Source organism: Myotis nattereri, assembly GCF_964212035.1.
Source record: "Myotis nattereri genome assembly, chromosome: 6".
Taxonomy (NCBI): Eukaryota; Metazoa; Chordata; class Mammalia; order Chiroptera; family Vespertilionidae; genus Myotis; species Myotis nattereri.
The window spans coordinates 42,833,559-42,855,778 of record NC_138081.1 but is presented as its reverse complement, the minus strand read 5'-3'; the positions used below and the strand labels follow the sequence as shown (position 1 = coordinate 42,855,778).

Here is a 22,220-nt window from a genome sequence, read left to right as displayed (position 1 = left end):
TGCTGATTTATTTGTTTCAGTATTGTTTCACTATTCTTATTGATTTTTTTTTCTTTCAGATTATTTTCATAGTATGCTGAGTAGCTCCTGGATCGAGGTAAGATTAAGTAGAAACCAATGAGGCTGGTTAACAAAACTTCTTTAGATTTTTGGGAAGGTTATATACTAAAGAGAGTAAAAATGGAAACCTGATATTTTAACTCAGTTTTTCTTTTGTACTAAACTTTATGCATAAGCCTGCTGGAAAATAGCAATACTTAGAAATGAAAATTAGTGCAGAAAAGCTACTTAAATCGAAAATTCCCCATTATTTGGAAATTTAGAATGCAGTGTGTTTTTATCTAAGTTTTTATTGATCCTTTTTCATGCCTATTTCAAGGCAATTTAAAATTAAAACTATCTTATTTTAGCTTTGTGTTTTATAAATGTTATATTCTTTTGCATTTGATGCAATTCCTCTTCACAATTTTTGTACCAATCTCAGTCAGTATATAGTTGTATTTTGTAGTTTAAATTAATTGTTTTATTTTTATTTAGGCTTCCAGTTGTGCAGCTCTGGAAATGCCAATACAGTCTGACATACTGAAAGTTATTTTGGACTACCTCTATACTGATGAAGCTGTGTTGATAAAAGGTATTAATAAGAGTTAGGGTATTTTAAATCTTTAAGATATAATTGAATAATGTTAAAAACATGAATCTTAATTTCTACTCTTAATTGAAATAAGTCTTCAACACAGGCTTAATTTAGAATTAGCAATAGGGATGATTACTAACAGTAAAGACATAGAAAAAGCAAGTTTTCCTTACCTATGTGAAAATGAACTCTGTAAGAATTGTATTTAATGGTTGAGGTTGGATTTAAAACTTTAGACACAACTACTTCTGTGACTGAGATGAATTGACAACAGGGAATAGTTTTGACCAAGACTAAAAAATTCTGTCTTGCCAGCTTTTCCCCTTGTTTAAAGTACAGATATGTCTTCAAGATCCTGATTTCAATTCCTTAGGCTAAATATCCAAAAGTAGTATTGCTGTATCATTTCTAATTTTAATATTTTGAGGAACCTCCATATTGTTTTCCATAGTGGCTGCACCAATGTAATGCCCAACAGTGCACAAGTGATCCTTCTATACCCTCATCAGTACTTTCTGTTTTTTTGATAGTAGGTGTAAGGTGACATCTCGTTGTGGTTTTGATTTGCATTTCCCTGATGATTATATACTAGTGACATTGAGTACCTTTTCATACACCTCGTTGGCCATTTGTATGTCTTCTTTGTATATTATCTGTTCAGGTCTTTTGCCCATTTTTTAAGTGAGTAACTTATTTTTTGCTCTTAAGTTTTAGGAGTTCTTATGTATTTTGCATATTAACCCCTTTTCAGATAAGATTTGCAGATTATTTTCTCCCATTCCAAAGGTTGTCTTTTCATCTTGTTGATTGTTTTCTTTTGCTGTGCAGAAGCCACCCCCCTCCCACACACACACTTTTTTTTTTTTTTTTTTTGCTGTGCAGAAGCTTTTTAGTTTCATGTAATCCCACTTGTTTCTTTTTGCTTTTGTAGTATGTGGTTTTGGTGTCATGTCTGAAAATTTTCGCCAAGATCAATGTTTAGGGTTGGGTTTTTTTTCATGTTTTCTTCTAGGATATTTATGGTTTCAGGTCTCACCTTGAAGTCTTTAATCCATTTTGAGATGCTTTTTGTGTATGGGTTCACTTTCATTCTCTTGCATGCAAACATTTAATTTTCCTAACACTCTATTGAAGAGACAGTCCTTTCCCCATTTTGTATTCTTGACACCTTTGTTGACTGTGAAGGTTTATTTTTGGGCTCTCTAATTCTGTTTCACTGGTCTATGTGTTTGTGTTTATACTAATACATTACCATTTTGATTACTATAGCTTTGTAATAGAGTTTCAAATCAGAAGTGCCATGCCTCCAGTTTTGTTTTGTTTTCTTCAAGATTGCTTTGTATATTCAGGGATTTTTTGTGATTCCATATGAATTTTAGGATTGCTTTTAAATTAATTAATATTATTATTTAAATAATTCTTTATTGTTGAAAGTATTACACATGTCCCCGTTTATACCCCCATTAACCCCCTCCAGCCCACACCTGCAGCCCCCTCCGCCCCCCCCCCCAGCACCCTATTGTCTGTGTCCATGGGTTATGCATATATGCATACAAGGTCTTTGGTTGATTAACTTCCACCCACCCACCCTCCCTGCCTCCCCTCTGAGATTCCTCACTCTGTTCCATGCTTCCATGTCTCTGAATCCACTCTGTCGACAGTTTATTTTGTTACTTCTACATGAGTATGATCATGTGATACTTGTCGTTCTCTGACTGACTTATTTCACTTAGCATGATACTCTCCAGGTCCCTCCATGCTGCTTTTTATTTTATCTTTTTATTTCCGTGAAAATGCCATTGGAATTTTGATGGGGTTTTATTGAATCTGTAGATTGCTTTGGGTAGAATGGACATTTTAACAATATCAATTCTTCCAGTCCATGAACATAGTATTTCTTTCCATTTATTTGTGTCTTCTTCTATATCTTAGTCCTCAGTGTTGTGTATTTTCTAGCATACAGATCATTCATCTTCCTGGTTAAATTTATTCCTATATTTTATATTGATGTAATTGTAAATGGGATTTTTAAGGATAGATCATTAGGCATAGAAAAGCAACTGATTTATTTTTATGTTTATTTTGTATCCTTCAACTTGACTGAATTTGTTTATTTTCATAGCTTTTTAGGGTTTCTGTATATAGGATCTTGTCATCTGCAAATAGAGACAGTTCAGTTTTTTCCTTTCCAATTTGGATGCCATTTATTTATTTTTCTTGCCTGATTCCTCTGGTCAGGAGTTCTAATATTGTGGTGAATAGATATTCCTGATTTTAGGGTGATTATCTTTCATATTTTTACTGTTGAGTATTATGTTATATTCATATATGGCCTTTATTGTGTTGTGGTACATTCCTTTTATACCTAATTTTGTTGAGAATTTTGATCATGAATGGATATTGAATTTTTTCATATGCACTTTCTGCATCTACTGAGATGATCACATAATTTTTATCCTTTATTCAGTTAATGTAGTGTATCGTATTGATTTGCATGTATTTAACCTTCTTTGCATCTCAGACAAATCCCACTTAATCATGGTGTGTAATACTTTTATATGCTGTAAATTTGAATTACTAATATTTTTATTAAGTATTTGCTTGTATGTTAATCAGGGATATTGTTCTGTAATTTTTTTGTAGTGTCATGTGTGCCTTTGGTATCAGGATAATGCTGACCTCATAAAATGACTTTGGAAGTGTTTCTTTTCATTTTTTGGACAAGTTTGGGAAGGGTTGGTGTTAATTTTTCTTTTAAATGTTTGGTGAAATTCACTCGTGAAGCTATCTAATCTTTTTGGGGAGAGTTTTGATTACTGATCCAGTCTTTTTACTCTGTAATTGGTCTGTTCAGATCATCATGTTTCAGGCATGGTATGTTGTACACTTGTTGTAATTCACTCATTTATTCTAGATTGTCAATTCATTGGCATATAATTGTTCATAAAAAGTAGTCACGTATCAGTTGTAATTTCTCTTCTTTCATTTATGATTTTATTGGAGTCCTCTCTTTTTTATTCCTTAGTCTACTTAAATGTTTGTTAATTTTGTTTATCTTTTTAAACAACCAACTCTTAAATTTGGTGTTCATTTTTCAGTATCGTGTTCATTGATTTCTGCTGTAATTTTTCCTTTCTTCTAACTATGGGCTTCAGTTGTTATTTTTCTTGTGCAAAAAATTTAAGGTTATTCCTTTGAATTCTTTTTTGTTAAGGCATTTATCAATATAAACTTTCTTGTTAGAACTTTTTTTGCTTCATACGATCAGTTCTAGTATGTTGTGTTTCCATTTTCATTTGTCTCAAAAGATATTTTTTGCTTTCTCTTTGATTTCTTTTTTGAAACAACCTTACTGGTTGTTTAGGACTGTGTTGATTAATTTCCACCTATGTGAATATTCTAACTTTTCTCCTGTTATTCTAGTTTTTTACCTTTTTATTAGGAGAAGATACTTGGTATGATTTTATCTTTTTAAATTGCTGAAACTTATGGTGGCCTAACATATGATCTCTTCTGTAGAATGTTTTGTGTGTACTTGAGAGAAATGTGTATTTGCTTCGTTTGGATGGAATGCTCTGCATGTGTCTGTTGGGTCCATTTGATCTATAGTGTTGGTCAGGTCTGCTGTTTCTGTACTGATTTTCCCATCTGGATGATCTATCCATACTTTGAATATGAAGCCATCCTTTATTATTATATATTGATGTCTATTTCTTTTTTAAAAAAATATATTTTTATTGATTTCAGAGAGGAAGGGAGAGGGAGAGAGAGATAGAAACATCAACAATGAGGGAGAATCATTGATTGGCTGCCTCCTGCATGCCCCACACTGGGGACTGAGCCCACAACCCAGACATGTGCCCTTGACCGGAATCGAACACTGGACCCTTCAGTCTGCAGGCTGACGCTCTTATCCACTGAGCCAAACCAGCTAGGGCTATTGATGTCTATTTCTGCCTTTCGTTCTGTTAATAGTTCCATTATATATTTAGGTTCAATGTTGTTTGCATATATCTTTATAATTGTCATATCCTATTGCTGTATTGACCCCTTTTCCTAGCTATTCAAGTGTTTTTTTAACTTTATGTTTCTTGTTTGCTCCATCCTTTATCATTGTCTCAGTCAGATTCAGTGTGAGACAATCACTGATTGTTTTTAATAAATGCCCCAAGGAAGAGGCTAGTCACATTGAGCAACTTTGAGTAGGTCCATTAAAGACAAGTCCTGCTAGTGAGTGGGGTTTCCAGGGAATAGCCAGACATGTCAAGTAATGACTTAAAAAAAATAATGTTGCTCCACAATAGTTCTGTCTCCTCCAGTGGCTATAGTTGTTCATTTCCACTGTAATTGCATGATTGTTGGTTTTAAGACTACTGTGAAAGAGGGGGGAGGAGGATATAAGAAGGAAAAGCTGCAATGTCCCAAAGCTCACTGTCTTACCAAGATTTAGCTAAATTTCTTTGAGTCAGTACTCCCCAGATCATTACAAGTATTTGGCCAATTTTTAGAATTCTGAAAAAGTTGATTTTTGACAAATTTTTTGCAGTATTCTCATTGCCTTTGTTGGAGGAGAGAAATTTTGGAAATAGTCCTTAGTTTGCCATTCCCAATGACTTCATTTCTCCTTCATTTTCTTCTTCTTAACCATTCCTTCCCCTTTCTTTTTTTTTTTTTTTCCTACTTATGTTGTTATTCTGGCGTTGGCTCAGGGGCATTGCTTACGGCCATTAATATGCTGGACCAATAAGGTTACTTTAAATTAAGGAATTCCTATAGTTTTAAAAAATTGTACTCTTAGATAACCAGTTTTTTGTTGTTTGTTTTTAAATATATTTTTATTGATTTCAGAGAGGAAGGGAGAGGGAGAGAGATGTAGAAACATCAGTAATGAGAGAGAATCATTGATCGGCTGCTTCCTGCACGCCCCGTACTGGGGATCGAGCCCGCAACCCGGGCATGTGGCCTTGACTGAGAGACTGAGAATTGAACTTGGGACCCTGCAGTCTGCAGGCTGACGCTCTATCCACTGAGCCAAATCAGCTAGGGCACCACATTTGTTTTAAGTAAGGAAACCTAAGAGCATTATTTATCCTTAATCCCCTTCCTCCCCATATATACACATAGATGCATATTTATATGTTAACACATACCTATATTAAACTTGAGATCGAGATTTTACTTTTCCTCCTATTTATTTTTATTATTTATTTATTTATTTATTTATTTATTTATTTTTATTGCTTAAAGTATTACAAAGGGTATTACATATGTGTCCTTTCCCCCCCCCCCCCCCGCCCTTGACAGTCCCCTAGCCTCCCCTACCCCCCAGTGTCTTATGTCCATTGGTTATGCTTATATGCATGGGAGATTTTAAATAAGTCAGGCATTGTAGTAGCCCTCTCCACTAAAAAGATCAACTCAGGTTGCCCATTTTATGTTCTTAGCGTGAACCAGGGCATTTGGGTGTGTTTCTTTCTAGGTAGAAGTATTTTTATATTATTACTATTTATCATAGTTATAATTCCAACATTGAGAAAATAATTAGTGTAATTCTCTTTTACTGTCTTAATTACTTGAACTTGTTTTTCCTAGGTGTTATGTTTATAAAGCAATGAAGAGTGATGCTTGTTTTCTTTTTTTTTTCCTTTTAGAATCTCAAAATGTGGATTTTATTTGTAGTGTTCTTGTGGTGGCTGATCAGCTTCTCATAACTCGATTGAAAGAAATTTGTGAAGTAGCATTAACTGAAAAACGTGAGTATTTTTGAATTAGGATATTAGTATGTTTTCAAGTTGGTCTAGGATTGCTGTATTTTATTGATTTTTGATTCCATTTATGGTAAAATGTACCAATGTTTTTTGTCTCATGAAAAATGTGAAAACATTTACATTATTTCATGTCATCATTTGTAAGCATATCCATTTCAGAGATGTTAGTATGTGAAAATATGCACATTATAATTGAAATATATTATTTTTTTAAATGTCACAAAAATTTGAATAATAAAGATGGTGTGATACTTAATTTGGAATTTCAAGGGTGAGTTTGGAAACAGAAACTTTTACCCTTTTCCTGGTGTTGACTATAGATCTATGTTTAGCTACCCATTTCCTACCATTTGATGGAATGTTTATGTAACCATTCCATTAATATATTTGATCAAAACACATCTTTTTTTCTCTTAAACTTTTATTTCTTTCTCTGTTCATTATTTCAGTTAATTGCATGGCTTTTCTCCTGAACACTCAACTTTGAAACTGCAATTTTTTTTGGTTATTTTGTTCTGTGTACTAGATTCTTTTAGTTGTCAAAACTGAATCATCTTAACTGTGTTGATCACATTTCCCCCACCTTTTTGTTCTCTCTGTGATCATGCTCATTTGAACTCACTGTTACCATCTCTTCTGTTAATGTCACAGTAGTCTTTTAAGTCCTCTTTCTCTCTTCTCACTTCTCCTTAATCTTTCTGTAGGAAATAATTATGTCTTCCCCTGTTTAGATATTTTTAATTGCGTATCCTAGGATAAAGGTTAAATTTCCTTAGCCTGATATAAAAGTTTTATGACTTTCTAATCTAATCTTTGTTCTCCTTCATTGCCACTTGAGGAAGTGTGAAGTGATTTCCTGTCAAGTTTTTCTAATTTGTAAATGCTAGTAGTTTGTCTTAGCTTTAGTGTCTTATTTTTTTTTTTTTTTGAACTCTATGGAATATCTTCTCCTGGGTTATCAGAAAGAGAACAATAGCTCTGATTTTTTAGGAAAGAAAGGGAAATATATATAAAATAAAGGATGCAACATGCAACAGGTATAAAGTATACATATAGAAGACATTTTTAGTTGTTCAATTCACTTTCTTGGTATCCCTTGGATATATTTTTCTTGCCCCTTGCTGCACATTTGCTTTGATTAATGAATCTCTCGATCTTCCTAGAACCTAGCAAGAGAATGGTTTGGTCTTCATTTACTGGGCAGTCCTTATTCCCAACTGAACAATTCCAAAATTTTTATATGATCCATTTTGATGTCTTTGATATGGGAAACTCTCGATTCATTATTCATTAGTTGAAAGTGGGTTAGTCAGAAGTGAGACAGAGATGATTATTGCTTGCTTGCAGTTACAACTTTTGACAGAGTTACAAGGGAGAAAGAAAAAAGAAATGGTGGAAGCTTGGCATAGAAGATAGTTCTGTTTTTCTGGGACTCAGAGTAAATAAGAAAAAGAATGGAGAGGTTTGAGAATGCAGAGCTACAAGCTAGTATATATGAAGTATGTTTTGCTAGAAGACTGTCCCAGAATATCCTACTTCATATATAAAGTGTATATTTTGTTACTGGCATTTTAACAAAATCCAGAATCTCTTGTACGGAATGCCAGGTTCTGCATTGGCCTGAACAATATGGTAAGATATAGATATATTTATATTCCAAAATATATAGTGTGTGTATGTGTTTATATATGCCAGTATACCCACATAAATTGATAGATTACTCAACATATATTTAATAAACATTAAATATTTTTCATAATTTTCTCTTAGTCTTAAGAATAGCTTTAGTTTTATAAAAGAGAGAATGACTTCTGTGCTATATAAATGAAAAGGAAAGCTGGTTATCAATTAAAGTAAAAAATATTCTAAAAATATTAGATGGAAGATTACTGATTCTTATGTGTTTGCTTTTAGGTGACTATAATGCACCTTATGTATTTTCTCTGCTTAAAATTTTTTTATGTGTGCTTATTTTTTCTCATAACCAATCATTTAAAATTACTTTGGCATATTAGGATGAAAAGTGAATTCTTCCCAGTTGGTGTGGCTCAGTGGGTGAGCATTGACCTATGAACCAGGAGGTCACAGCTCAATTTCCAGTTAGGGCGCATGTCTGAGTTGTGAGCTCAATCTCCAGTACTGGGTGTGCAGGAGGCAGCCCATCAATGATTCTCTCTCATCATTGATGTTTCTCTCTCTCTTTCTTCTTTACCCTCTGAAATCAATAAACATATATTTTAAGAAAAGTGAGTTCTATATTTGTCTCTGTATAAGTTATTTTTGTCAAGAAACTAACAATTTTCCTTGTTCTAAATGTTCAAACCTGACAACTGTAGAAGTGTATTTTATTTTCTGTAGTAACATGCCTTTTGTCTCATTTTGCATGCATTTTCTTCCTTTGTAGTTACCCTCAAGAATGCTGCTATGCTACTAGAATTTGCAGCAATGTATAATGCTGAGCAATTGAAACTGTCTTGTTTACAGTTTATAGGACTGAATATGGCAGCTTTACTTGAAGCAAGGTAGGTTGGGTGTATACATTATATGATCATTGCAAAAGCAATTATTTAGAAATAACAGCAGTTATATTAGTAATTTAAAAGTAAGTAATGATAAATTCTGGTTTTGTAGAAAAAATGAAATGTAAGCAGATTTAATTATTCCATGAACAATGGCTACTTATATACTAAGCATTGATAAGATACAACAATGAACAAAATAGACAAAATCCTCAGTAAAGCTTACATTTTGGTTGCAAAGTTGTGAAACAATATTATCACATATATTTTTTATATGTATGCATCTCTCTGCTTGTTTAGGTTGGTTTGTAACTGTAATTGTGACCTTGGCTTTTGGACACTATCTGTAATACTAGTACTTAATTTACATGTAAGCATGCATAAAATTTGGTTGATTTCTATTTTTGTATGTATTTATTCTCTTTAAGACATTTCCTGTCCAACTTAGGCTGCAAGGGATGGTCTGAAAATTTTATTTTCTCTAGTTTGTTGCAAGCCGATAGGTGTGTGGAAGGCTTTATGTAGAAATCAATGAGTAACGAAATGCTTCTTATGAAAAATGACTCATTTTACATAAAAAGTCAGCTAAATATATATACCCTGTTTTATAAATTAATATTTCATATTATGAGGATTACCTGGATGGAAATTATTTGATGTTAATGATATAGGAGTCATAGGCATTTTAGAATTAGAGGGATCTTGGTAATATACTACTTTCAATTGTTTTAGCAGTGGAATTTTTTTAATGAAATAAATTTACATATTTCTTTTTAATAAAGTCAAAATTTTATTACATTTATTCATTATAAAGTCATTGGTGAGAAAAATGAGTGTTTGGTGAACACAAATTTGAGATTAGAGATCTTGGTCAGTTTGATTTTTTTTACAGAGAGGAAGGGAGAAGGATAGAGAGTTAGAAACATCGATGAGAGAGAAACATCGATCAGCTACCTCCTGCACACTCCCCACTGGGGATGTGCCTGCAACCAAGGTACTTGCCCTTGACCGGAATAGAACCTGGGACCCTTGAGTCTGCAGGCCGATGCCCTATCCGCTGAGCCAAAGCAGTTAGGGCTATATCTTCATATTAAAGCTGAGAAAACCCAGAAAACTTTTTTGGTAAAAAATCAAATCTTAATGTACATAATTTATTATAAATCATAACAGTTTTTGATAACTGACCTTTCAAAGTCAGGATAATCTTTAATGAAACTAATTCCAAAACTGATCGAAATAAAAGTGTTTTATTAACAGATTTTTAATAATTGCCTCTTAGGGTTCAATTTAGAGGAAATAATATTTTGGCAATTTAATGCTTTGTTATTTTGTAAACAATGCTTTTCTAGTACAAATTAATGTTATGGAATATTAGACAATGTCATTTGAAAATTTCTCTTGAATGTTAGTATGAGAGACAGACTAGAATTGCAGAAGAATAAAGTTAATTGCTGACATTACATTAGTAATTCTAATCACAGCAATTATTAACCACATTAAGCCCATTCAGTTTGTCAGATAGAAATTAACCAAAACATAGAATAAGCACCAAACCTATCTAAAATATATTGGAAAATAATGAGTCATACTACTATTACTCAGTTATTATGTTGTGACAAGTATCAGCTGAACTATTAATATTAAGGATGGCACAAGTGTCTACTGGTGTAATTTTACATGAGTAGTCATATATAACTTGCATTAAAACAAAGATTTGTACAGATTTGACCAATCCTAATCAAATACGCGTTTGCTAGAAAAAGTGCAAATAAATATGCACAGAAAAAAAAAAGGGCACACCAATGAGGACATAGTAGCACAAGTTACTTATCTTCAAAATATTAAAACTGGTATGGTACACATTTGAATATGCACATTGTTTTGGATTAGTTTTAAAAATACTTTAAAATATATTTCAAAATGTAAATTGATTTAAATTTTCACTGGTGTCTTAAAGTACATCTTTGGAACCTGAGAGTTCCTTCATACTATTGATGTAGTCTGAATGTCATTTTACACAGGAAGATACTAAAGCACAGAAAGGTAATATGAGTTGCTCAAGGTCATGAAGTTAGTTGGTAGCAATGATAATTCTAGATAAAATTTAAGTATCCTAATAGTTAGGCAATTGTTCTATCAATATAAGCACTCCTTCTATAGTTAAAGATTATAATTTGTGGAAAATGAAAGTTGAAAAATGAATATGTACTTGCTATTTCATTACAATCCTACATAATAAAAGGCTAATATGCAGATTGTCCGGGACGCTGTCACAGTAATAGTAATGACCGAACAGCTGTGTGGGGTGACAAGGCCAGCAGGGGGGTTAAGTGAGGGACGACCAAAGGACTGAACAGCAGGCTGTGTGGGGCAACCAGGCTGACGGGGGGGCAGTTGGGGTAGACCAGGCAGGCAGGCAGGTTAGCAGTTAGGAGCCAGCGGTCCCAGATTGTGAGAGGGATGTTTGACTGGTGGCAGTCGGATATTCCCTGAGGGGTCCTGGTTTGGAGAGGGTGCAGGTTGGGCTGAAGGGACACACACACACACACGTACGTGCACTGGGCCTCTAGTATAAAATATTTTTCTATCATTTATAAGAGTTATTTGAGTTTTATATAAGATATTTTCTAGTGTGTTCATGATGTTTATTGAAATATATAACTGCATGCTTCCTAAAGAATATGTAGCAGCTAGATATTAATGTTTTAAAAATAACTATTATTTATTCAGCAATATAAAATATCTCCACATATTTGAAAACCTTGACAGGTATTAAGTTACTTAAGTATTAAGATAAAATTTTGTATCTTACTTGTTAGGTCTTTTGATGTTTTAAGTGTTGGTGTTTTGAAGGATCTTTCTGCATTTTACCGAAAAATGGTAAGGTTTATGTTCTTTTGATATTATCATCTAAAGCATTATATTAGGTCAGACATCTCAATGGAATAATTTCCTAATGAATTCTAATATTTTAGGATCTTGTAGAAAACAGGACCTAGTATTTCTTTCTATACATATACTTTTTAAACCTTTATTATTGAGAGTGTTATATATATATCCCCTCTTTTCCCCAATTGACCTCTTCTATTCTTTATAGATTCCATAGATAAATAGGATAATTGATATTGAAAATATTTAATAAGATTAGTATTTTTTAATTTCTTCATAAATGAAAGTTATTGAAAGCTTAGGGTCTTTCATTATTATTTACCAAAGGTCAGGACAGTGTAAAAACATGGATTTACATGATTCTTATAACAAATAGATTAATTTTCATTTTTAAAAAATATTTTTAGTGATTTCAGAGAGGAAGGGAGAGAGAGAGATAGAAACATCAATGATGAGAGAGAATCTTTGATCGGCTGCCTCCCGCATACACCCTCCTGGGGATTGAGCCTGAGACTCAGGCATGTGCCCTTGACCAGGAATCGAACCTGGGACCCTTCAGGACTAGTTTGTATTTTTAATAAAGGGATGCTTTTCTGTCAAGGTTTTTTTTTTTGTCCCCCAGTGCCTTAATGGAATAATCTTTTAATTGAATCAACCACTTGATTTAAATTTAGAAAACCATTAGGCCTTCTAGACTTTTTCTAATTAATGTCACCATATATTAAAACAAATGGGATATTACATCAAGATTTAGAGAGATCTTTATAAATTTTGTATTTAAAAGGTGACATATTTTTTTTTTTCGTAGATTCCAGCAATGGATAAAAGAGTCATTACACCATATCAGGATGGACCAGATATTAGCTATTTGGAACTAGAAGATGGAGATATTTTTTTTAAAGAAGAAATAAAAATGGAACAAAATAATTCGTAAGTTCTGTTTCCTTTTTTTTCTTCTCCCCCTCTCCCCCAGCCCCCCCCCCCCCCCATTCAAAATCTTGGACACTTTCATGTTGACATTGAAAGAAAAAAATTGAGACACCTGAAATAAGACATGCATTTATGCTCATTCTTAGCCTTAGTGTAGTACAAAGTAAATGAATACTTTATATTTGCAGATATAACAAAATTACCTGTAAATATGAAAGGAATGTAGCCTTCAGATTAAACATGTTGGGTTGAATTAGCGCATTTATTTTAACTACCTTCCTAAGCCCTGCTGAGGTTAAAGAAACACAAAAGGCATAATGCACTAAAGCCCAGAGAGCAGGATAGGGGAAGACAGCAGTTAAGAGATGATGACAGCTTTGGAAGTTGGAAAGAGGTTGCTGAGCAGTAATGACAGAACAGAAAAAAACTAAAACATAATTCTGGAAAGACGTAAGAATTAGAGGTACCAGGTTTATGAAGACGAGTGAAAAAAAAAAAAAAGATCAGAACAAGTGGTTGGATTTGGAAAAGAGCATTGATTTCTTTCTGAACCCCATTCAACTAAGTGATTGCCCCTCCCCCGTGTTGGTATGAAGATTAGATTTATAGAGAACCTAACTGGTTCAAGAGATACGGCCTGCAATGACTTAACATTAGGAAGTCCTCCTGCAAAGTATTCCAGATTCTAGATAATATGCAGTACTAGGCCTACCATTTGACTAGCACTGGTTATAATTTCCAATTCATGTTTTAGGCTCCCTTATCAACTGCTAACAGAATTAGTTCTCCTTGATAAATGATTTGAAATCTTTGGTTGTTTAAGTCATTTACTACATATATGCATTGTATTATGTGTGTATGTATAGTAGCCCACTATGTAGCTCATTGAAAACTGCTCTTGGATTCTGATATATTCATTTTTCTTTTTCTTTTTTAATCCCTTTTCTAGAGTTTGTTAGCATTTGGGATACGTGGCAGTTTTTAGATTTTAGATATCTGATGTAGATGTATGACATGTTATTATATTAAAAATTATAATAAAATTATTAGCATTGACATCTTATCCTTTACAAAATAATAGTATTTATAGCAGACCTGTATAACTGTTGAAATTATAGAATGAAATCTGTAATTTTTAGTGAAAGGTAGTTGTAGCCCTCATAGATAATTTTATTTTTCCTTTCCTGATTAATAATACTTAATTTAGGGAATTAAGTATTTCTTTAAGCTTTAAATTATCAGCAAATATTTCTCATTCAAGATTATAGTTTATAATAGCTTTTATATGAACATGTGCAGTATTTTACTTTTCAAAGAATTTTCTCCTATACCATCTTCTAACTTTCACAGAAATGCTAGGGTTAGAGTAAGTAATAGTAACACACGGAAGTTCAGTGAAATTGAGGAATTTGCTCTAGATCACATAAATGTGACTGCAGCATGCATATCCTTACATGTTTTCTTTTTTAATATAGGGAGAGGGAAAGAGAGTCATGGATCGGCTGTCTCCTGCACTCCCCTTACTGAGGATATGTATCTTGACCTCCTGGTTCATGGGTCGATGCTCAACCACTGAGCGACACCGGGCAGGCCTTATGTGTTTTTTTCAACATGCATAGTTCTTTTGTTTCATTTTAATTTATTTTTTAAAAGTGACTTTTATGTTTGCTATTTCCTAGGGAAAGTATGTTCAAGAAGGCCAAAACAAAAGCAAAAAAGAAGCCACGTAAACGTTCAGATAGTTCTGGAGGTTATAACCTTTCAGATATTATTCAGAGCCTACCATCTACAGGTTAGTGGAAAGTATTTTAGGATGTATTTCTGGATTTAATCTTTCATGTCTCTATTCTTTACCTAATTCATTTGACATGTATTAAATACTATTATGTGCTATTTGCTGGGGCTACTGAAATAAAAAATTGTCAAAAAAAGGAAATTGTCTTAGGATTAGGGTGGTTACAGAAAGTGATAGTACTTGTGATAAGTACTCTGAAGTTGCTGTGGGACACAGAAACTAGTCTGAGAAGATAGGAAGGATCTCTTAGAGCAGTGGTTCTCAACCTTTCTAATGCCGCGACCCTTTAATACCAGCAGTTCTCAACCTGTGGGTCGCGACCCCTTTGGAGGTCGAACAACCCTTTCACAGGAGTCGCCTAAGACCATCCTGCATATCAGATATTTACATTACGATTCCTAACAGTAGTAACATTACAGTTATGAAGTAGCAACGAAAATAATTTTATGGTTGGGTCACATGAGGAACTGTATTTAAAGGGCCAGAAGGTTGAGAACCACTGCTTTAATACAGTTCCTCATGTTGTGGTGACCCCCAATTTCATTGTTACAGATTGAACATAACTAAAACATAGTGATTAATCACAAAAACAATATGTAATTATATATGTTTTTTCCGATAGTCTTAGGCGACCCCTGTGAAAGGGTCATTCGACCCCCAAAGGGGTCGCGACATACAGGTTGAGAACCACTGTCTTAGAGGAAAGCGATACTTGAGCTGGATCTTGAAGAATGAAGTTAGTTAAGAAAAGGAGGCAGATGGAGCTACTAAGAGAAGGGGGTAATATGTTTCCAAGCCTAGAGGCAATAGAAAGAACTGCACATTTCTTGTGCATATAGTTCAGCATGGCCCAGCCATACAGGTTGTGTGCAGATAGGAGATGGGTTGGAGAGGGTCATATTTTGGAGGGTATTGCATATTTCATGCCAAATTAAGGTATTTGGATTTTATTCTGAAGACTGTGGTTAGCTATGAATGGATTTTTAAGGCAGAGTGTGGATAAGATTTATGTTTTTAGAAAAACCACTCTGTCCAGTGGCATGGAAGGTTAGTAGAGGTGGGCAGAACGTTACAGAGATACTGTTATCACATGGATTCAGTTCGTATATATCAGTGCTCTAAGGGAGATGCCATTCCTGTGCATAAGAAGGTATATAATCTGATAGTAGAATATAACACATTCTCTATGTAGGCATTATGTTAACCTATTTGAAAGTAAAGGTTATGAAATTTTTTAAAAATTATTTTCCTGTTTTTAATTTTGAAAATATTTAACTTATTGAAAAGATGGAAGATGAACACCTTATACCATTCATCTACATTTGTTGTTTACCTGTAACCACTTTTGCTTTTTCTTGTAGTCTTCCCTCATCCTCCAAACACACTTTTATTTTAACTGATCCACTTGGGAGTAAGTTATAGACATGATATTTCTCCCCAAACTTTTATATGAATCTCCTAAGAATAAGGATATTCTCCTACACAACCACAATACTATTATTATATCTAAGACAATTACATTAATCCATTAATATTATCTAGTAATAGTCTGTACTAGTATCCAATTGTCCAAAAATGTTTTTATAGCCTTGTTTTGTTTTAGCCTTTAAAAAAACCTAGTATCTTATCAAGATTGACTTTGCCTTTTCAAATATATATATATATATACATATGTATATATGTATATATATATATATTTATTAATTTTAGAGAGGAAGGGAGAGGTAAAGAGAGAGAAACATTGATTGGCTGCCTCCTGCATGCCCCCTAGTGGGAATTGAGCCTATAGCCCGGGCAGGTGCCCTGACCAGGAATGGAACGATGACTTCCTGGTTCATAGGTCGATCTCAACCACTCAGTCTCAATGGCCTGGCATACCTTTTCTTATTAATCTCTCTTTAAGTATCTTTTAACTAAGAGTAGCACCCTCATACCATTCTGTTTTGCTTTGTTTTGAAAAATGGTATTAGAGACTATCCCACATTATAGATTAATTTGATTAGATTCAGATTGCATTTTATCTAAATCTTAATGGTTTCTTTAGATAAAAATATGAAGTGGGTCTATAATAAGATTACAGTATGGTTTTCAAAAACAGTAGATATGTCTATGGCAGTAAGATATAACCTGATATAACTTCTATCAGCATATTTTCATAGTCAATCTTATATAAGTAACTGAAGAATACAACTGCACATGGTTTTGCTTTCCTGTGGAAAAAAATAGCTGTAATTCAGGTGCAAAGAAAGCATATCTTTTATTTTTAATAAAATACTACAAATGAGGTGCTTAACATACTTGGTAAAGATCAAAGGAATAAATAATGTAAGGAACAGTTATCTTAGATAACACAAAAGATAAGTACTGAAGAGTGATTTCCCATTTACCACATCTCTTGATTCCTGTTTTAGGACTTTTAAGTGTCAAAGTTTGTGATTTTGTGCTGTGTTGTATGAATTGCTTCTGGTCCTTAGAAGGAGGCTTGGGTGTATTGATGCAAGGATGAATAAGTGGATAGACAGTTGTAAAACTATTGATTTTCCAGTTACCTTAAAAGACTTAGGAAAAGTAGGTACTTGGTTTGTTTTAAATAATGTTATTAGAACACTAAAGGCCCGGTGCATGAAATTAGTGCATGGTTGGGGGGGGTGTGTGTGTCCCTCAGCCCAGCCTGCACCCTCTCCAATCCGGGACCCCTCGGGGGATGTCCGACTGCCCATTTAGGCCCAATCCCTAAACAATCCCTCTCACAATCCAGGACTGTTGGCTCCCAACTGCTCTCCTGCCTGCCTGCCTGATTGCCCCTAACTGCTTCAGCCTGCCGGCCTGACCACCCCCTAACCACTCCCCTGCCAGCCCAATTGCCCCCAACTACCCTCCCTGTCGGCCTGGTCGCCCCCAACTGCCCTTCCTTGCCGCAGTGGTTGACTCCAACTGCCCTCCCCTGCAGGCCTGGTTGCCCCCAATTGCCCTCCCCTGCTGCCCTGGTTCCTCCCAACTGCCCTCCTCTGCCGGCTCAGTCACCCCTGACTGCCCTCCCCTGCAGGCCATCTTGTGTCCACATGGGGGCGGTCATCTTGTGTGTTGGAGTGATGGTCAATTTGCATATTACTCTTTTATTAGATAGGATGTGTTAGTCTTAGCATTTCAGAGCTGGAAGAGACATTAGTAATGAACTAATATACATCCCTTCCTTTAAACTTGAGATAGTGATCGACAAATAGATTTAGTTTTTTATTCCAGTTTTATATCCTTGTTGCTGTACCACTCTTTCTGTGGCCAAAAGAAAAAAAACGATTGAAAGGTTAAATTTAATTGGGGGCCAAAAACACCTATTTTGGAAAAAATTTGAGTATGAGACAAATTTTATCAAGGACAGTTGTGCAAAGGCTTAACATTTATTTGCTTTGATCTTTAAAGTTAGACAAAAAAACATTCTGTGAAAAATACTTTTTTCTGAAAACAATTGTTGGCTACTTTAATCATTCTCTTTATTTATTAGATTTATTTCTGGTTGACTTTTAGGAACATTTCAGTATTAAAAAATGCTCTCTTAGGTAAAAATTTGCCTCCGTTAAAAGTATTTAAAGTATTGTAGTAAAAAAAAACAAAACCTTGAATGTTATTTCTGAACTCTATTTTAGCAGTGATTACCATAAGAAAAGGCATATATATATGTTCAAAGTGACTCACTTTCAAAAGAATAACACCTATTTGAATATATGAGTTGCTATCTTTTATTTGCTTTTAAGTCAATTGTATAACTTTTAGTTACAGCCCATATAATGTGTTTATTTTGGTTATTTTGCTACTTCATTTAGATTATACTAAATTTGAAATACAAACTGAAGCAAAATTTACTTTTTACTCTGTTCATGTTTGCTATGACTCTGACCAGCTAATGAATCTGGATACCAGGTATGGTAGGGAGACAAGTATTTAGCCTGCTTAAGAGAAGAAGTGGCATATACGTTTCATAACAGCTCTTCCTTTAGGTAATAAGCTAACTAAAAATAGCTCTTAATCCATAGATTTTTTTCTTTTCTTTCTTTTTCTTTCTTTCTTTTTTTTTTTTTTTTAATGTGGAAGAAACCCCTCAAACAGACCATAGTTGGCTTCAGCAAAGCCTCTGCTACTGGGCCAATCTGGTGGCTAGCTCCCCCCATACGGCCAGTCCTCCTCTGTGAGGGTGCAGATACCTCCATACAGAGAGATAGATGTGAAAGGGAAAGGGCAAGGGACTGAAGTTTATTAATTTTGTCTTCTTTATTTTTATTTGGAAAAATAAAGTTCTGAATTGCTTTCTTTATTTCTTTCTTTTTGTTAATCCTCACCCGAGGATATTTTTCATTGATTCTTAGAGAAGGAGGAAGGGAGGGAGAGAAACATCCATGTGAAAGAGACACATTGATTGGCTACTTTCAGTAAATGCCCCGACCAGGGGCAGGGATCTAGTCTACAACTGAGGTACATGCCCTTGATTGGAACCAAACCCAGGACTCTTCAGTCTGCAAGCCGATGCTCTGTCCATTGAACCATACCAGCCAGGGCCTGAATTGCTTTTTAAAGCAGATCCCAAAGAACTGTCTTCCTTAGGATTATTGCACAATTGGTATATAATTAGAACTGTTGTTTAAAAATGTAGATTTTCTTTTTTTTAGCTTGAATTATTAAGATTTTGGTAGAGTGGCTATAATTTAAATGTTAAGTCTGGATAAGTGGAAGTTTTTGGCTTTGTTTGGTTTATTGATGTAATACATATATATTTTTTAAATTTACCTTTTAGGATTATTAAAGTCTGGTAAGACCAATTCTGTGGAATCTCTTCCAGAACTGTTGACATCAGACTCTGAAGGAAGCTATGCAGGAGTGGGTAGTCCTAGAGATTTACAGTCCCCTGATTTCACAACAGCATTCCATTCAGATAAAATTGAGGTTTGTTTTTACTTGTCTATTAATGTACTCTTTTCTTAACTTCAAAATTTAGGCGTATAGACAGTTTATATTTTATTATATAAATCAACCAGGACAGTGTTTTGAAGTAAAAATAACAAAAACCTAAAGATTTTAATGGCAGTTTTGAGCACTTTTTGATGTTTTATTTCTAATCTTTCTGCAACTAAAATCCATGTTATTGTAAAAATATAGAAACACTGTATAGACATATTGGAAAATATAGCTAAGTTATTTGGAAATTATTTTGTGTAATGTCAGTTAACACCACCTAAAAATTGTCAAAGGAAAATGATTTGAATGTAAGCTTCCATTTAAATCCTGCAGTCTCTTCTCCATGGTGTTAACTGAAGCAATACTCTCGAATGGAGTTCTCCTAATCTAGCACAATTCACAGTAAGCTGCAGTAGTTCATTTTTTTCACCTGAACACAAAATTATAATAACATTTTATTTTATTAATTTTTATTGACTTAAGAGAGGAAGGGAGAGAGAGAGAGAAACCTCAGTGATGAAAAAGAATCATTGATTGGGTTCCTCCTGCATGCCCACTTTGGGGATCGAGCCTGCAACCCGGGCATGTGCCCTGACTGGGAATTGACCTATGACCTTCTGGTTCATAGGTCAGTGTTCAACCACTGAGCCTCGCAAGCCGGGCTAATTTTCTATTTTAATCCTCACCTGAGAATATGTTCTTTTATTGATTTTTAGAGAGAGAGAAACATCAATCAGTTGCCTCCCATACACTCTCCTACTAGGGATCAAATTGCAACCTAGGTATGTGCCTTGATTAGGAATTGAATCTCAACCTTTCAGTATATGGGAAGATGCTCCAATTAACTGAGCCACCTGGCCAGGGCTATGGACTTTAATTTTTAAGTTACTGCTTCATTTATTAACAGTTTTGCTTAATTCTCATGTAAATAGGGATTTAATATGTAAACTTGTTTTCCTAAAAATTATTCCCAAAGTTCACAGTAATTGGGTTATAGTCACTGATTTGTTTTGAGAATTGGTTAAGGCACTAAACTGTGGAAGAACTGAATTGAAAATGCTAGATGATGATTGTCATACTAGAGGTCTGGTACACGAAATTCGTGCACTGGGGGTGGGGGGGTGTGCCCTCAGCCTGGCCTACGCCCTCTCGCAGATCAGGAGCCCTTGGCGGATGTCTGCCTGCTGGCTTAGGTCCAGCCTGCCACCACCACTGTGCTCATTAGCGGTGAGCCTGGCTTCTGGCTGAGTGGCACTCCCCCTGTGGGAGCACACTGACCACCAGGGGGTAGCTCCTACGTTGAGTGTCTGCCCACTGGAGGTCAGTGCACATCATAGAGACTGGTCGTTCCACCGTAATGTTTGCTTAGGCTTTTATTATATATAGATGATTTTACTTTTTAATATAATTTATTTAAGTGCCAACAATATTAGCTGCTCTGCTAGGAGCTTGCTTTTTTATTCACCTTTTAAATGTTTTTTACTCCCAGGGGAAAAAGAAACCATATGTTAATGGTACACCTCCTACATATTTCAGGGAAGATTTAAAACCATGGGAAAAATCACCAGTACTTAAAGTATCTGCTCCACAGCCCATTCCAAGTAACAGAATTGATAGTTCAAGCTCTTCCAGTTGGGCTGCTGGCTCTTTCAGGTAGGATATTCATTTTTTTGCCATAGTCTGAAAAATACAATAATTCATTTTTAGTCAAATGAATATTTTTAATGAAGTATATTTAAAAATATGAATGCAGTGAATCCTCGTTTCTAGACCAAGTTGTTCACAGAAAAAATGTTTCAGTTTGCTACCTGACAATCTATTCATGCTGATGCCTCAGCATGACAGAAACAACCTCTCTGGCAACAATCTGAAGATTAGCTTTTGTTGGTGTCAAAATCAAAGATTAGCACAATTTTAAAACATAAACAGGCTATCAAGAATGCTAATGTTGCTAAGGGTGTGAAAGTGTTCTTAAACAATTACATGCAATTGAAGAGGTAGAAAACCTGTTGTTGATTTAAATAAATTAAAAGCAGGTAGTGGGTGACTGGAGGCAGTGGTATGTGAAAAAGCAAAGATGCCACAAACTGACCTCCTGAAAGACAGCCCTGTAAAGAATGCTGAAAGTGATTCGTTTAAGGCTAGTAGAGGGTGATTTGATAAATTTAAGAAAAGAAGTGTTTATAGATTAAAAAGTACATGAGATATATACTGTATAAAGAAAGGTTAAGACGGGATCGTTTGTGGGTCTGGAATGGATTAATTCAGTTTACATTGTTTCTAACGGGAAAAAATGATATTTTCAAAAAAATTGCTTCTTGAACACCCTTCTGGAACAAATTTAATTTGCGAACCGAGGTTTCACTGTATAGATTTCTAATATAATACACAGAAAATTACCTTTATGCATACAAATTACTAACCAGCTAAAATAGGCTCCTTTTTTCCAGACAATTTAATTACCTTTGTGTTGTCATCAGTGAATATTAGTAAATACTATTATACACATAATAGTGACTTGATATCACCTTTTTATGGGGTGAGGGTGTAGGGGGAGGATAGTATATATTAGTTAAAAATCCCACTCAGGAAGACCATTTTGTCATTTGTAGGCTTACTTTATCTTTTTTTTTTAGCACATGAAGGGTTATCTAAGATCTCACAAAATGTATTGTTATAGTTAATTTTTAGAGGGTATTCACTTAATGTTATACTGTGCTTTTAACCTATATTTT

At 34.4% G+C, this 22,220-nt stretch overlaps 1 protein-coding gene across 1 annotated transcript in view; it reads left to right on the top strand.

Annotated features, from left to right (window-relative positions):
* IBTK (inhibitor of Bruton tyrosine kinase) overlaps positions 1 to 22,220 on the top strand; it is an 85,608-nt gene that overhangs the window by 41,312 nt on the left and 22,076 nt on the right. The window contains exons 15-23 of the mRNA XM_081095090.1: positions 60 to 97; positions 538 to 634; positions 6,289 to 6,390; positions 8,810 to 8,927; positions 11,744 to 11,804; positions 12,622 to 12,743; positions 14,423 to 14,535; positions 19,325 to 19,473; positions 20,975 to 21,138. Of these exons, the coding sequence (XP_080951216.1) occupies positions 60 to 97; positions 538 to 634; positions 6,289 to 6,390; positions 8,810 to 8,927; positions 11,744 to 11,804; positions 12,622 to 12,743; positions 14,423 to 14,535; positions 19,325 to 19,473; positions 20,975 to 21,138 (964 nt within the window). The remainder of the gene's footprint in view (positions 1 to 59; positions 98 to 537; positions 635 to 6,288; positions 6,391 to 8,809; positions 8,928 to 11,743; positions 11,805 to 12,621; positions 12,744 to 14,422; positions 14,536 to 19,324; positions 19,474 to 20,974; positions 21,139 to 22,220) is intronic.